The following is a 15121-nucleotide window of genomic DNA, read 5'->3' as shown; positions in this document are numbered from 1 at the left end:
ACCAATCACAGCATGCAAAATTCTTATTGCTCCTTATTTTTGTTTATGCTTCAGATGACTACAATCAACTTCCGGCTTTTTTTTTTTTTTTTTTAATTTCTTTTGCACTATTCTTCACACCACGTTCTTCAGATATAAAACTCAGTTGCTGCTAGTACATGAGAAAAAGAGCTACACAAGCTTCAGTACCACTGACATGTAAATCAAGGGCTTTTGCCACTCAAGAGCATCTGACACCTTCCCAGGAGGGTAACACACACATAAGCATCAAATCCCACGACTGAGTAGTTGTGCCACAGAGGTATCTGTAACTAATGCTCATACCAAACAACAACAACAAACAAGGAACCTTCTGAAAGCTGCATGGGAGACCCAAAATACAACATTAACATTCTAATCAAACTTCAGAGAAAGGAGCTTTCAAGTCTTACCTTACCACAGTAAAAATCTAAACAAAAAGGAGATCAAACAGAGAGATGTCCAAAGAATAAGAACTCAGTGGGTAACAATAAACACACATAGAAGCAAACAGGTAGTTAATTTGCTCATGTATTACAAATAACTCTGGTCTAAGTACTTTGTAAAAGAAGAAAAGTTCTCACGAGAGCAACCCAAGGTGAAAGAGCCAAGTCATTAAGATGTGTAACTGTCAGTAAAAAGCAGCAGCTCTCACAAAAGTGGATCCTTTTGCCCTTCCCACCACCATAGCTCACTGTCAGAGGTTTTAACAGGCCAGTTCTCAGAGCAGAGCATAGGGTTCCCAGCTGCCGGACCAGACACAGGCACCTCTGCCCCAACCAGAGACCGCAGCTGTGTCATGAGAACAAAAGGCACTCACCGTTCCGACTCTCTTCATCAATGGGAACTATTGTGGCTGGAGGACCTGTTCTGGCCAACTTGCAATCTATAAAGATAAAAAGAGAAGTTACTTCTGATTCCAGAGAAAGGTTTTTGTGTTTTGTTCTTTTTTTTTTGGTCTGTTTTGTGATTTTGCATATTCAGCATACCGAAGAGAAGCATCTCTGAAATATGACATGTGTATGCTACAACAGTTTACAGCTCATTTACAGTCAGAGGATCAAAATCTGAGCTCCTCATTTATCTTTTCCTCAACTAAACTCTGTAAAGCAAACGAGAATTCCATGACCAAGAATTTAAAATCTCAGATGCTGATCCATTTCTTAAAACTAACAGTTAAAGAGCATGAACTACATGGCTTGCTACATCCTCTCTTAGTGAGCTTGCCTTCCCATATCACAACTACACACGCCAAATCCTCATCACATACCACACTACAGCATTGATGGCTACACTACAGACATCTCTGTGCCTTGCAGGGACCACAGTGAAGCAGAGTCCTTCAGGACAGGTATAATATGATGGTAATTTATCCCAAAGAAAGAAAAACAAACAAGGGAATGGTTAAAAGGTATAAATCATAATTAAAGCTTCACAACAGAAACAAAGAATTTGAATTAATTGCAACAAAAGGATTTAATAAAGGGGAGTGAAAAGAGTTTTAATAATGTTCAAAGGAAAATAAAGATTAAAGACAGACAAGCAATGTTCAGGAAGTTTCATTTTGCCATCTTACCCTCATATTGCCAGTCTGGAGTCAAAAGTTTAGAGGCATCAATGGAAGCAGAGCAGAATAACGAAAGAAAATAAGTAAGATTTTGTTGCTTTACAGAAATGATAGCTTCAAAGATAAAAGCAGTACATGCAGAGCTAGCAAACGCATAGGTGTAGTCCTAAAAAATATAAAAACAGGTATACTACTCGCAATGAACATTTTGTGAACAATTTCGTTTTCCATATTAAACAGAAGAAAAATATTACCTCTCCAAACCACACAGAAGAAAAATAAAAAGTTAATTAAGAAGTACTTTTCACTTTTAAAAGAGCCTCACAGTGCCACTAAAACAGCGTGCTATGAGAAAAGATTTCTCCTTCCCCTTTCAATACAGAACTGCATATAGAACTTGCATGGGCCCAGCCAGGAGGATGCCATAGGATATTACACATACAGATTAGATGTCAGGAAAAATTTCATCTCTGAAAGAGAAGTCAAGCTCTGGAACGGGCTGCCCAGGGAGGTGGTAGAGTCATCACCCCTGGAGTGTTCAAGGAATATAGATGTTGTACTGAGGGACATGGGTTAGTGGGAAATACTTGTGGCAGGTGGATGGTTGGACTGGATCATCTTGGAGGTCTTTTCCAACCTTGGTGAGTCTATGAGTCTATGGCTACAGCTGGCTTTGACCCGAAGGGACAGAGTTTCTGTATGGTTTCTACCCAAGCGCTGGAGCATCACTGTATCTTTTGAGAAGTCTAAATACTTGAGGCAAAATCCCAATACAAAATCATCTGTAAGCTAAAAGTAACAGCAAGGAGAGATAAAACACACCCAGCCTACAGTAAAAATGACACACTCACTGACTTCAACAGAAGTGCAGCAGCTAATTCCATGCAGTAATTTGCCCCCGCATGGACCACATCTACAAAGCAAGATGAAAGCAGCAAAGCATTTATCCAGATGCCTGCTCAGGTGAGACCTCCAAAGGGCAACTCCATGGCATGATGATTTTCTTCAGTGACAGCTTTGCTATTGGGCTGGTGAGTGCAGCTGAACAGTATGGGCATCATACCTGACAGCACGAGTCTTGGAGTATTATATATATTATGAATATATATATATATTGGAGTATTATATATATTATGAATATCCCAAATGCTATCTGAACTGTCACTAATGATACCACAGTCCCATCATTTATCTATTTACTTATTTTTAAAAGCCATGTGGGCAAACCTTGCTCAGAAGATAAAATGCAGAAAGCTGATGTGGGCACACACATTCTCCTATTCATTTAGCAGTAGTTTCATGTACCTGCTTCATTTGCTATCCTAAGAAGTCTATGCAAGTTTGGTGAGCAAATGCTCAGCTCTTTATATTCTCATGCATTCTAGTTGGATACATAAACATTGCACACCTTTTGCTTACAGTACTTTCTGTTATTACTTTTAGGCATTAGCAGAGTAAACAGACCACTTGAAAAACTACACCTTCCATTCCATTGCTGTTTTCACCGCTAGGAGCAATTTCTGGAAAGATAAGTACTATTTGCTTATCTACCTGAAACACAGATTTTTTTTCATGCTCTTATTCTATTTACTGGTTGCTGTAAAACTAACAGGATCATAACTAATATGGCCCCAACCTTTTCCACAGACATTCTTTAGAATTTTCAAGAAGTTTACAAGCTGCTAACTGAACAACCCTTTGACATGCTCTTTGTGAGTGCAACGAAGCTCAATGATATAAATGTGCTGAGAGTGTTTTCATGAGTGGTCTGTTGTTTGTCACAAAGCAACAATCACTGCACACATCACCAAAACGAAATCAAAACCAGGGAGAAATTTTAATCCCGCAGAATGAACACTCCTTACTAAACAGTAATCATGACTCTGAATACCAAAAAAAGAAAAAAAAAAAGCTTAGGATTGATTGGCTTTCCACCAAACACAGCAGGATTTTTAGCATTAGAATCAAGCCATTACAAAATACGCTTAAAACGAATGCTCGGCACTGAACTCTGGATTCAAAAAATCTCAGAGAAAAGGTACAGCACACCTGGAAGTTTGGTCACTTGCAAAGGATTTAAAGTGAGCGTGGGCAGACGAAGCAATGATTTTTTTTCATGAGATAGATTGTAATCAAAAGATTAGAGCAACAGCAAAACCTGATTTTACAGCTACAGTAAAACAAGTCTAGCAGGGCGTATACATATACAGCTGTGGATCATTTTCATGGTGCCGACTAAAAAGAACTGTGACCACTTGCAGTTTGGTAGCACAGATTATCATTTCATATGATTTTAACTACTCCAGCACTAGCCAAATACCAGATACGAGTGTGTTTTAGGATGTCTGTCATTCCTCCATCCCCTTCTGAAAGACAATATGCCAGATATTAATTATGCCAGATATTAATTAAATATGCCAGATATTAATAATGCCAGAGCCTTCTCTAGTTTTGTGCTCACCAGCGCACACTGAATACGTAAGTTTAAAACTGCAGGGCTACGTGAATTTCCAATTCCAAGAGAGATAATTAAAACTAAAACCTTTCAAGATGAGTCGTATGTCATAAATAGCAGGAAGACCTTGAGGGAAACACTGGGTACGTGAACATCATCTTCCAAGGGAAAGAGGTGCACGGAAAGCTTACTCCTACCATCAGCTGGATGGAGAGACCATCCTACAAAGATGACCGAGGGTTGAATGGCTTAGCCTAGGGAAAGGAAATCTTTCTAAAAACACACATGGGTAAATATCGAGAGCAAACACTAAACAGTTAAACAAAAGAGCACTACCTGAGCACGCGCACACATGGAAAAACCAAGCACCTTACTGTGAGCGCAAAGGAGAAACAGCAGACCACAAAAAGAAAGTGGATTTCCAGCCTGAACTACTTTTTATTTTAGACTGGAAGATAAAGCAGATCCTGGAACACCCTTTCCACAGGAAAAGCAGAAAAACCCAAGTTCTTCATTTTCAAAAACTACCCTAATTTGCTTACGAGATTACACAGAAATGGTTCTTAGCATTATTACAAATTTCAGTTTTTTTCTCAAGTTTTATAAAAAGAGAAATTACTTCACAGTAATAAATGGTTTTATTCAACAGAAACAAGCATAGATAATTGCAGCAGCAAAGCTGACTTATGAAGGAAGTCTTAACACATTTTTTTTTTCAGTTTTGTTTTGAAATACCTTCTATTTGACTATAATCCTCCATATAAGTCTTCTGGAGATTTTCAACTCTTCCAAGTCAGCGTTGCAGATTATCATACCAGAACACTGATGCTCACCCAGCTAACGACTGTTGTTTTTAATAAGACCTCTGCAGTTCCTAAGATGGGATGGTTTACTTCCATCACATGGTTCCTTTGACAAGAGGTATCTTGCCCCCGTGAAATTCCTGGGCATAATGGAGTGGTCACGGAAGTCCTATCATGCTTAATTGAACTCACTTGAAGAAAAGTCATGTATAAACGAGCTTCCCTAGCTACAGTTGTCACAGTAGAATCCTGTTTTTTGTCTGAGCAGCAGCACTGGTAAACGTACTCGTGATGCAGCAAGGTCCCCCGAACACAAGCATCTCCCAGAAAAGGCAGTAGTCATCAGGCAAACAAAGCAAGAAGCTACAAAGGATTTCCTAAGAGCCTGCATTTTTGTTCCTGTCATTAACTCCAGCTTCCTCTAGCTAGTGCTTTTGCTTTACAATTACTTGATCAAAGCCAGGGCAGACAAAGTGCCTGTCTCCTTGTGAGTCTAGTGAAAACCTATTTAATAAACTCTTCATGGAACAGTTACATGGCTTAGATCCACTTGCGTTCTGACAGCTAATTTTCATTATTTTAATTTCTAATTATTTTTAATGAGATAGCTCAGAAGAAACCCTCAATCACTGCTCTAAGGAAGATGTTCAGCCAAGGTCACACGGTGTGAGCCGACAACCTGAATAATCCTGTATTTTGGCACTGCCTCATCACCACCTCGTTCTTCCCATCCTCACCCCCTCAGTGCCATCTCCCGTCCACCCTCTGCAATACCTGGAGCATTTCCCTCCATGCCAACCACTTCACAGCCAAAGAAATCCAGCGTGACACGGGGCCATGGATGAGCTGCCTTCTCCTCCCCCCTGCCACTCACGGCCCCTCTCTGCATATCTGTAACTTGACAGACCTCTAAATTCAAGCTAAATACAACACTTGAATTAGTTGGGAGGAGTGCCTGCCATTGACTGTTGCGATCATTAAATCATGACTGCAAGGCATGCAATCACATTAGCTGTTTAAAAGTTCAATAATGAAAATGGCTTGCCCCATACGGCCTTACAATTTTAAGCGACTGTAACCCAAATCTGGTCTCCCACATCATTTACAAGAAGGGCTGGGTGCTCCCAGTAACACAGCGATCTTTAAAATTTGATTTATGTAGTCCTGCCCCTGTGTCAAGAGCCACACTGACACCAACGGCTCTGCAGGGGAATGAGCAGCCCAATGGAACCTTCCCAGGACCATTACCCAGTGCAATAACTGCCAGCTACTCCTGGGTGCTCCTGAAATTAAAACAACAACAACAAAAATGCACTACAGTTTGCTAATCATCAGCTCTTCCTCCAGCTGTTTCAAAAATACCCAATTAGTACTCTACATTACTTTACATTTTATTCTGCATTTAAATTTGCTTTCAGATATTCAAGTGTAACTAAGCAGGTTTTGTTTTTTGTTTATTTATTTATTTTAACAAACATTTGTGGGCTGTAGGACGACAGGCAGCCCCAAAAAGACTGACTCAGTCCTAACAGATATGCAGCTGGATCTGAGAGACTTCAATAAAATTCCAAAAAACTAAGGAAGGAAATTACTTCCTTTGGAGGCAGAATAAAAGGTAGATTTTCATTCCCTAATTCGTCACTGGAACCAAGATCAGATTCTAAATGCCATCGGTGGTTGAAAATGGTTCCCCTCCTTCTCAGCATCCGTCCATTGCTGACCTAGGATTTCTGCCACAGTCTGGAAATCACACACACCATACAATTATGGCATTACAGCCACTTCTGTAGCACCAGTGAGGTTTGGAATGTTAAATTGAACAGTTAGTCAGTATTAGCATGCACATTAAAGCCACGTGGAAAACACTGTGAAAGGTGATATGTATCACACAGCAGCTCTCCTACAAACCTACGGACTGCACAAACAGAATTGAAGCCCAGGCATAAACACAGGCTGGGCAACGTGTGGATCGAGAGCAGCCCTGAGGAGAAGGATTTCAGGGTCCCGATGGACAGAAAGCTGGATGTGAGCCAGCAGCGTGCTCCTGCAGCCCAGAAAGCCAGTGGTATCGTGGGCTGCACCCAGAGAGGGGTCTGCTCATTCAGCAGCAGATGCTCATTGGGAAAAAAGCCATGAAAGGGTCTCTCTAAACACCTCGACTTATAGAAGACTGATCCTAATAAAGACCTGCACAGAGCCATACATTTAAGCTATCCGTGTAACTAAGCAACTCAGATTCAGGGGAAAATGTCCTGGCTTGTTTCCTGCATTGCTGAATTCAGAACTACAGCTGTGCCATTTAGGATAAGCTTGGCATAACCTTTACATTAGCAGGCTTGTGCAGCAATTGCTCTGCATTGAAAATAGCATAAGAAGGGCTTTCACAGACTATTTTGAGTTCTTCCTGAAAGACATCTCTAATTGTTGAAACTGGGAAGGAACAACAGCAAACTTGAGTTTGATTCCAGCACGTTTGGGACTCTTCTTAGAACTACACTGAGTTTCTGTGCTTTGATTCAGGCTGAAAATTAATGGCTCAGTTAAGCACTACTGTACAATTCATCGCTTGAATCCAACAACGCCACTCCAATTTAATCTAGCTGTTTACATCTGACTGCATCTCCTTTGGGTTTGGCTTCTAACAGAAGAAAAGGCAATGCTGATAGATAATAAAGCACAAAAAGGACAAAAAATGAGTAAGAATGCTATTCTAAGTTCTGCTCGCATAGCCTCAGACAACATGCTTTCATCCAGAATACGCAGCCTGAACAGCTGACTTGTTTGAAGAATGGAGAAATAAAACATCAGAACATCTTCATAGAGATATAATATCTATAAAGGGTCTGCTACGTGGAAATTGCCCTGCAAGTGCTATGTATGGCTATTTTGTTTTTACTGCTATAGAAAAACGCAGTACCATCTATCTTTGGAGCAATATTCCTTTAGACTGCAACAACTTGCATTTTACAAGCAGTTTTGGAGTTGACAGAGCTTTTTAAAAGTCATACTTCTGCCCCAAAACACTGTAAAACACAAAAAATGATACCGCGCCAAGAAACATCCCCAAGTGCTATTAACCAGAAGTAATTTTTAAGACCATGCAAATGCTCTGGATGACTTCAGAACAGCTGTAATATCTTCAAATGAAGTAAAATTTCAGAAGCTGGCTACAGTTGCTTTTAACTACAGTTAAGCACTGAGCACTAAAGCTTCATACAGTTTTCAGTATTTCTGAAATTCCTTTTTCCCTATCACACTTCTCATGCATTCCTGTCTTCCTAAATGGTCTATACGTGACTTTTAGACTTCAGGCTCAGCACTAAGGCCGCTGCCACTGAAATCTTGTTTAGTTCTCTGGGCTCTCATCTCCCTGAATGGTGTTTCCACCTTTCAGAGTAGCATTCTTTTTGTACACATCAGACAAGGACATCTTAATTTGGTGTCTTCCAGACTGCTTACTGGGATTAGCTGGGAGAAACGAAGGAAGAATTAATAGAAAACCTCAAAGGGAACATTCAAAAACAAACACCATGAAGCGTGAACACCAGGAAGAATATTTTTTCATTTTTAAAGACCACGTGAAATTTTTGAGTACTGCCATCTGCAAATACCAATACAATGAGCTGTATTCTTACAAGATTATCGTTTCAACAACATTTTTCAGAAAGCAACACTTGATAATATACACTAGAAAAGATCCACTGGTTGAAAATCCAAGGGGCAGGCATGGGGAATGAGGGGGCTTCTCGCCCCAAGGCACCTTGCTCCTTCAGATCCTCCTGAACTCACCTAGTGTTGCTACCAGCAGCCAGCCAAAGCAGACCTTGACACCTGCATCTGATAAACTGCACAGTTCAAACTGTCTCCTTTTTTCTGCACTAAATCGTGGCCAATGCAGCCCAATGCTGAGTGGACAAGTTGCTGCGTCCCACGGTTGTGGCACTCTACAGGATTTTCTTGCTCATATACCCTTGCTCATATACTCATATAGGCCTACATCTTGCCTGCAGAAACAACCCACTGCAGTACTGACCTGGAGACGTTCATGTTTAAAATACAGATCCAGATGTGTCTTAACAGAATGACTCAGTTGCCAGTGAACAGCATTCTCCTTTGGTCTTGAAACCAGAACGCTGTAGATAAGTCAAACAAAAGACCTTGTACCAAACTGGAGCAACAAAGAAAACCAACCAGCCAAAAGAAGTGCTGAGATCTGGATGCTTTTTAAGCCTATTTCCAAGCAGGGGTGTAGTAGCAGAATGAAGGAAATAACATGTGATCAACAGTTTACCTACTATCAACGTCCTGTTTCATCAAGTTCCCTTACTTTGTGTGGACAACGCTGAGACCTGTCTGATGGTCACAGCCATCTGCACCTTCCCCATCTGTGAAAACTGCCAAGCCGTGAGATTCCACAGAAAAAGTCCTTTTAAGTGTCTGCTTAATAAATGAAGGTCCGATGAAGTCAGTAATTCAAGCCTGGGCTGCTCTCTGCCCAACACAGACCAGTGCGAGTCTAAACAGCCTGAACCTTAGATAATTATAAAAGCAAGGACTTGAGGATTAAATAGCTATGAAATATTACTTGTTTTTCTTCTAAATCCACAATTCTGACACCTATTTTGCTGAGCAAGAAATGATGAAATCTCAATTTTATAACTCACGTTCTTCCCACATACAGTGGTAATCATATCTTCTCAAGAACATACATCTACAGCAGCGTCTGTTCCTCTTGCTAGGATCTCCTTAAAAAGAAGAAGCTTGGTCTTGGAAATTATTTTTTTTAATATATTTTAGACCTCTCCCCTGTAACACAACATAAAGAAGTATGGGATGAGACTCGTGGCTGGTGTGGCTCCCCACCCTATAGCAGATGGTGGTCTCCAGCACCCACTAGGAAAGGATTCCCAGAAGACTCCAAGCACACTCAAAACATGGCTCTGCAGCAAAGGAGCCAATGCCAATGCACAAGGTCTCCAAGCTCAGAGCACCAGAAGACTTCTCTTCTTCCCAAAACTTGTACACTTCAAATACTAACCTTTCTTTTTTTTTTTTTTTTTTTAATAATACCAGTGACAATAAAGGGATATCAGCTGTCAGAAACGTTTATCATCAAAAAACAGCTGATGTGCAAGAAGGCAGAGTCAGTACATTTCTGCTATATTGGAGAAGCCATTTCATATCACTTGCAATAAGACTCCGAGCCCTCAAAATATTTCCTTTTGAATTTGTTCCTACTTATAAAATATTTTTAAAAGAAGCATCTTATAGGACATAGCAATTACCCTCAAAATCTCCACCTTCCACTACCTCCTCAGATAAGTGAAGAGACTGGAAAAAATATCTGTTGCTAAAACCATGTTATTCTTCCTATGATGCCAAAGATTACCGTAGAGATAGCATAACAACAGTTAACAAACCAACTACTGCAAGCGCTAATGACTATTTGACATAAAATGCAGAAATTCAATTTTGTACTACGAAGACTGTTAAAAATTGAAGGGAAAACATGTTCAACAAGATGATGATGTTTTATGGCAGAAATTCAGACTCATCTGATATTCTTGCAAGGTCTTCTCAGAGTTTCAGCTCCTGTGAAAAACTAGAGGTGCTAAAAGAGTACCAGCTTCATCCCATTAGCAATTCCTCTTCCCCTCCAAATCAATACATACACCCAAGCAGATTTCAAAATGGCATTTAACCAATTAGGAGAAATATCAGTATGTCTTCCTGTTAAGGCAATCCCATCTAAACGTGTATTAAGACAAGTTTTATATCACCAAGATGAGAGGGTTAGTTTATTTCTTAAACTACAAAACCGTAACAATTTGAAAACACAGAATACACGGAGGCCATCAGCAGCAGAACAGAAGTGATCCCTCAAAGCTGGACTGAGTTTCACCTTTCTAAGTGGGAATATGAAGAGACAAGAGGCTTTGAAATTCTTCCCATAAGGTTTCCATCCAAGAGACAGCACTTCAAATAATCCTGCAGATGATACAGCAATTGCACAGTTATTTCTGTAGATTTCAAATGCTTTCTTAGCACCAGTAGTGCCCAAGACAATTTCTCTCCCATTGTATTTCAACCCTTTTTTTTTTTTTTTTTAATGTTATCTTACAAACTGATGCTGATAAAATACTGTGGCCAACACAAATGCTCTCAGCTTCTACCCCGTACCCAGGCTGTCTATAATAGAGAGTTTGATGAATTTCGAATTAGGTAGTTGCACAACTGAAAATAAATCCTGAGCCATTGGTCATACTGAAAGAACAAGCAGTTAAGACACTTTTCTCATATCTCTTGTACTCACTCGCCCAAAGGTTGTACCCACAAGGACTTTCAGAGAAAAAAAACAACAAAAAAAACAGAAAAACACACAGCTGTGTTGGGCACATTTCATTACCAAGTATGACTTTTTACGTTAACTAAAATATGGCTTACCTGGTCGAGGGTATGAATGCTGTTTACTGTAAGTCTACAATTAAGAAAGCAGTTGTTCATCTGTAGCCATTCACTCTGTTTATCCTTCCTTAGCAATGTGCTCTTAACTACTTGAATTATTAGACAACAACAGGTTCAGAGATTCTATGGAACTGGGTAGGGACCATGCCTATCAGCACCTGGCTTCATTGGTGCTTCGCAGGCTGAGCAATTCAGAGACACTAAAAATAGAGCAGCCTTCCTCTCTGAGCACCCAGAACATTAAGAACCAAGCAGAGACTCTCATCACCTGTTAATCACTACCTCTTTAGCAGAATAGAAGGCCCACAGCATGAAAATGAAGCAAAACTGCTAAGCGCCTGAGCTGCAAAATCAGTAGCCCATGCTGCTATACCCATTGGTGCTATTAACTAAAGAGATAAAAGTGTAGATACCAGGAGCAATTGCCTTGAGCAGCATCCCAGAGGCAAGCTTCCATGTCTTCTTGATTAGGTTCATTCAATTATGTCCTCTTAATTGCTCAAGTGCTCAAGCTCATTAAAGAAAAAATAATATTGCTTTCCTGCAGGTTGTGCACTCGAGATTAAGAAAATGGATGCTATGGGTACACCTTAGAGACACTGCCCAACAGAATGAAAGAGCAGCTACGGCCGATCTATGGCAGCAGGATTCTCAATCTCACTGCAATCTCAGCACCAGTATTGCTCATTTTCTTCTAAATCCCCAGCCAATTTTCATCTGAAAGATCATTCTGCCTCCTCCCTCAAGAGAAACAAAATGTTGTAGTTTAAACAAAACAGTTCAATTTAACAGCACCACGAAGCAGGTCTTTAGACGTGCCTTTACCTTTACACTGTGAATCTGAAGCTAACGCAGCCCAGAAAGAGGCTTTGCTCATCCAAAAATGACTCCAGAGCTCTTCTGAGCCAAAACCCTCTATCACGCCAAAGTCACGCTGCACATATACAAGCAGCCTGACTCTTGCAGAAGATACCATATTGTTATCCTGAGGAGCAAAACACAACCACTTCGCAACGGGAAACTTTAAAATAGCTACCAGTGCTAACCCTATCTTGGCCAAATGAAAACTTCTTTCCCAGAATGTATCAATATCCTTAACAGAAATTGCAGGTGCTTAACTTAATTGGAAGTGCAACAGATTTTCCAAGGAAAAGCATTATTCGTGAACTTCAGGTAAGAAACAGAGTGTGGCATTTTAGATGAGAAAATGTAAACAAAATCTGTCCTCTACGAGGAAATTGAAGACCATACAACAACTCATCCTTGAGTGATTAATCTCTGCTAATGAACAAAACCTAAGTCAGTAAAATCTTGCTACCATTGCATCTGTTACGAATATCAGTTTGTTCAGGTACAAATGACATACAAACACACAAGAAAACAGTAAAAGGTCATGGGAACAGATGGCTCACAAGATGTACCTACAGACATTGAAAAAAAAAAAAAAAAAAAACGGAATAACTTGAAAATCCTCTCCTGTCACACACAAAACAATCATCGTCAAATGGATTTAGTGAAGCCAGGCCACAACACAGCTTTGCAGTACTTCCAAGAAACGCTAGTTTGTTGCCTACGTAGAAACTCCTGAGCTGTTTTCAAATAAGAAAAAAAGACGACTCAAACAAGCCTTTAAATGCTTCTAAGAAGCAAAGCATCATAAATAACCCTTCAGGCTTCCTCTCAGGGAATTCTCCATCTGCACCGACAAATACTACTTCTGTTTTGTATTTGGCATAAAATGCACACTCAGAATTGTAGTGATTGGAAGGGACCTCTGGAGCTTCCACAATAAATAAGTTTCTCCTCACGTTCAAATGGAACTTCCTGTGTTCCTGTTTGCACCCTCTGCCCTTGTCCTGGCTGCCACTGGGCACTATCAAAAAGAGCCTGGCCCTATTTTCTTTAGTATATAAGCTTTGATAAGACCTCAGTCTTTTTCTCTCCAGGCTGAACAGCCTCAGATCTCTCAGCCTTTCCTCAGAAGGGAGATGGTCCAGACCACCCCATCATCTTCGTGGTCCTATGAAGGACTTTCTCAAGAAGATCCTAGTTTCTGTACTAAAGCATTCAGAATGAGACAGTGTCTGGTGTGGCCTCACCAGGACAAAGCAGAGAGGAGGATGAGCTCCTTTGATCTGCTGGCCACATTCTTTTTAATGCACTCCAGGATACCACTGGCCTTCTTGGCCACAAGGGCACACAGCTGGCTCACAACCAACCTGTTGTCCACCAGGACACTCAGGTCATCTCTGCAGAGCTTCTCCAGAAGGTCAGCCCCTAACCTGTACCGATGCATGCAGTTATTCCTCCCTAGGTGCAGGACTCTGTACTTGTTCTTGTTGAACCTCATCAGACTCTTCTTTGCCCAACACTCCAGTCTGTCCAGGTCTGTCCTGAACAGCTGTGCTGCCATACAGATTTGTACCATGAGCCAACTTGGTCCATAGCCAGTGCCTCCTCATACGCTCAATCCCTCCCGCCTACATCAGCGAAGATGTTGAAGACTGCCAAACCCAAGACAGACCCCTGGGAGACATCACTTGTCACTGGCATCCAGCTAGACTTTGTGCTCTACAACACAATCCTCTGGCTGCAAACATCCAGCGAATTCTTTTTCTACTAAACAGTCCACCATTCAAACCTGTATCTGTCCAATTTAGAGACGAGGATGTGGTGGGGGATCACGTCAAAGGTTTCAAGGTAGACAACATCAACTGCCCTTCCTCTGTCCACCAATACCATCACTCCATCATAGAAAGCCACCACATTTGTCTTTCTCCCTTTTTAAAAATGGGAGTGATGTTTCCCTTTTTCTGTCACCAGGGACTTCACCTGACAGTCATGACTGGTCAAAGATGACGGAGAGCAGCTTGGCACCCAATCAGACAATTCCCTCAGAATCCCAGGACATGTCTTCTGGCCCCACAGGCCTGTACACATTCAGCATCATGTCAGGTGCCCTCAGACTTGCTCTGTTCTTACAGCGAGAGAGATCTTGCTCCCCGAGACCTGATCTAGAAGTTCAGGGGCACAAAAGACATGAGAAGCATAACTGCCAGTAAAGACTGAAACAAAGAACTCACTGAGAACCTCGGCCTTATCCATGTCTGTTATAGCCAGTTCTCCTTTCTTATTTAGAAATTATTATCAGAGAGGGTACGCTCTCCATCACTGTCTCTTCTGACTAATGTAGTTGTAGAATCCCTTCTTATTTTTCACATCCCACACCAAGTGCAGGTCTATACACACTTCGGCTCTTCTGATCCCATCTTTGCATGGCTAGACTGCTTCCCTGTATTATTCCCAGACCACATGTACCTGCTTCTATTGCACATACATGACCTTCTTATCCCCTCAGTTTGACCAAGTTTTTGGTCATTGCTCAGCCATACTGGTTTCCTGACTCCTCTGCTTTATTTCTTATGCAGGGAGAAAAAGAGAGCTCTTGTGCTTTCAGAAAGATAACCTTAAAGAGCTGCTAATTCTGGTTCACTCCTATGTCCCTAAGGACAATCTCTCAGAGGATCTCATCCAACGCAATTCCTTACACTGCCTTGAGTTTGCTCTCCTGAAGTTCGCAGTCCTGAATTCAGTCTTTGCCAGATCCGTGTTTTCAAGGTCATGAACTCGATCAGGGCATGTTCACTGCAGCCCACAGTACCTCCAATCTCAACCTCTTTACTACAATCTCTTCTGCACTGGTGAGCAACAGTCCAGCAATGCTTCATCTCTGCTCAGTTCCCCCCATACCCAGACCAGGAAGTTATCATCAATGGACTCCAGGAGTCTCCTGGATTGGTTTCAGCTCACAGT

At 41.1% G+C, this 15121-nt stretch overlaps 1 protein-coding gene across 9 annotated transcripts in view; it reads right to left on the bottom strand.

Moving 5' to 3' along the window:
• Positions 1-15121, bottom strand: part of PCDH15 (protocadherin related 15) — a 682309-nt gene that overhangs the window by 279686 nt on the left and 387502 nt on the right. For all 9 annotated transcript variants that reach the window (XM_085229238.1, XM_085229233.1, XM_085229230.1 and 6 more), the window contains one exon: positions 839-904. In XM_085229238.1, coding sequence (XP_085085364.1) covers positions 839-904 — 66 coding nt within the window. The remainder of the gene's footprint in view (positions 1-838; positions 905-15121) is intronic.

This window comes from Meleagris gallopavo, chromosome 8 (genome assembly GCF_905368555.1).
Source record: "Meleagris gallopavo chromosome 8, MGAL_WU_HG_1.1, whole genome shotgun sequence".
Taxonomy (NCBI): Eukaryota; Metazoa; Chordata; class Aves; order Galliformes; family Phasianidae; genus Meleagris; species Meleagris gallopavo.
The sequence above is the reverse complement of the archived record's forward strand: the minus strand, read 5'-3'. Positions and strand labels throughout refer to the sequence as shown.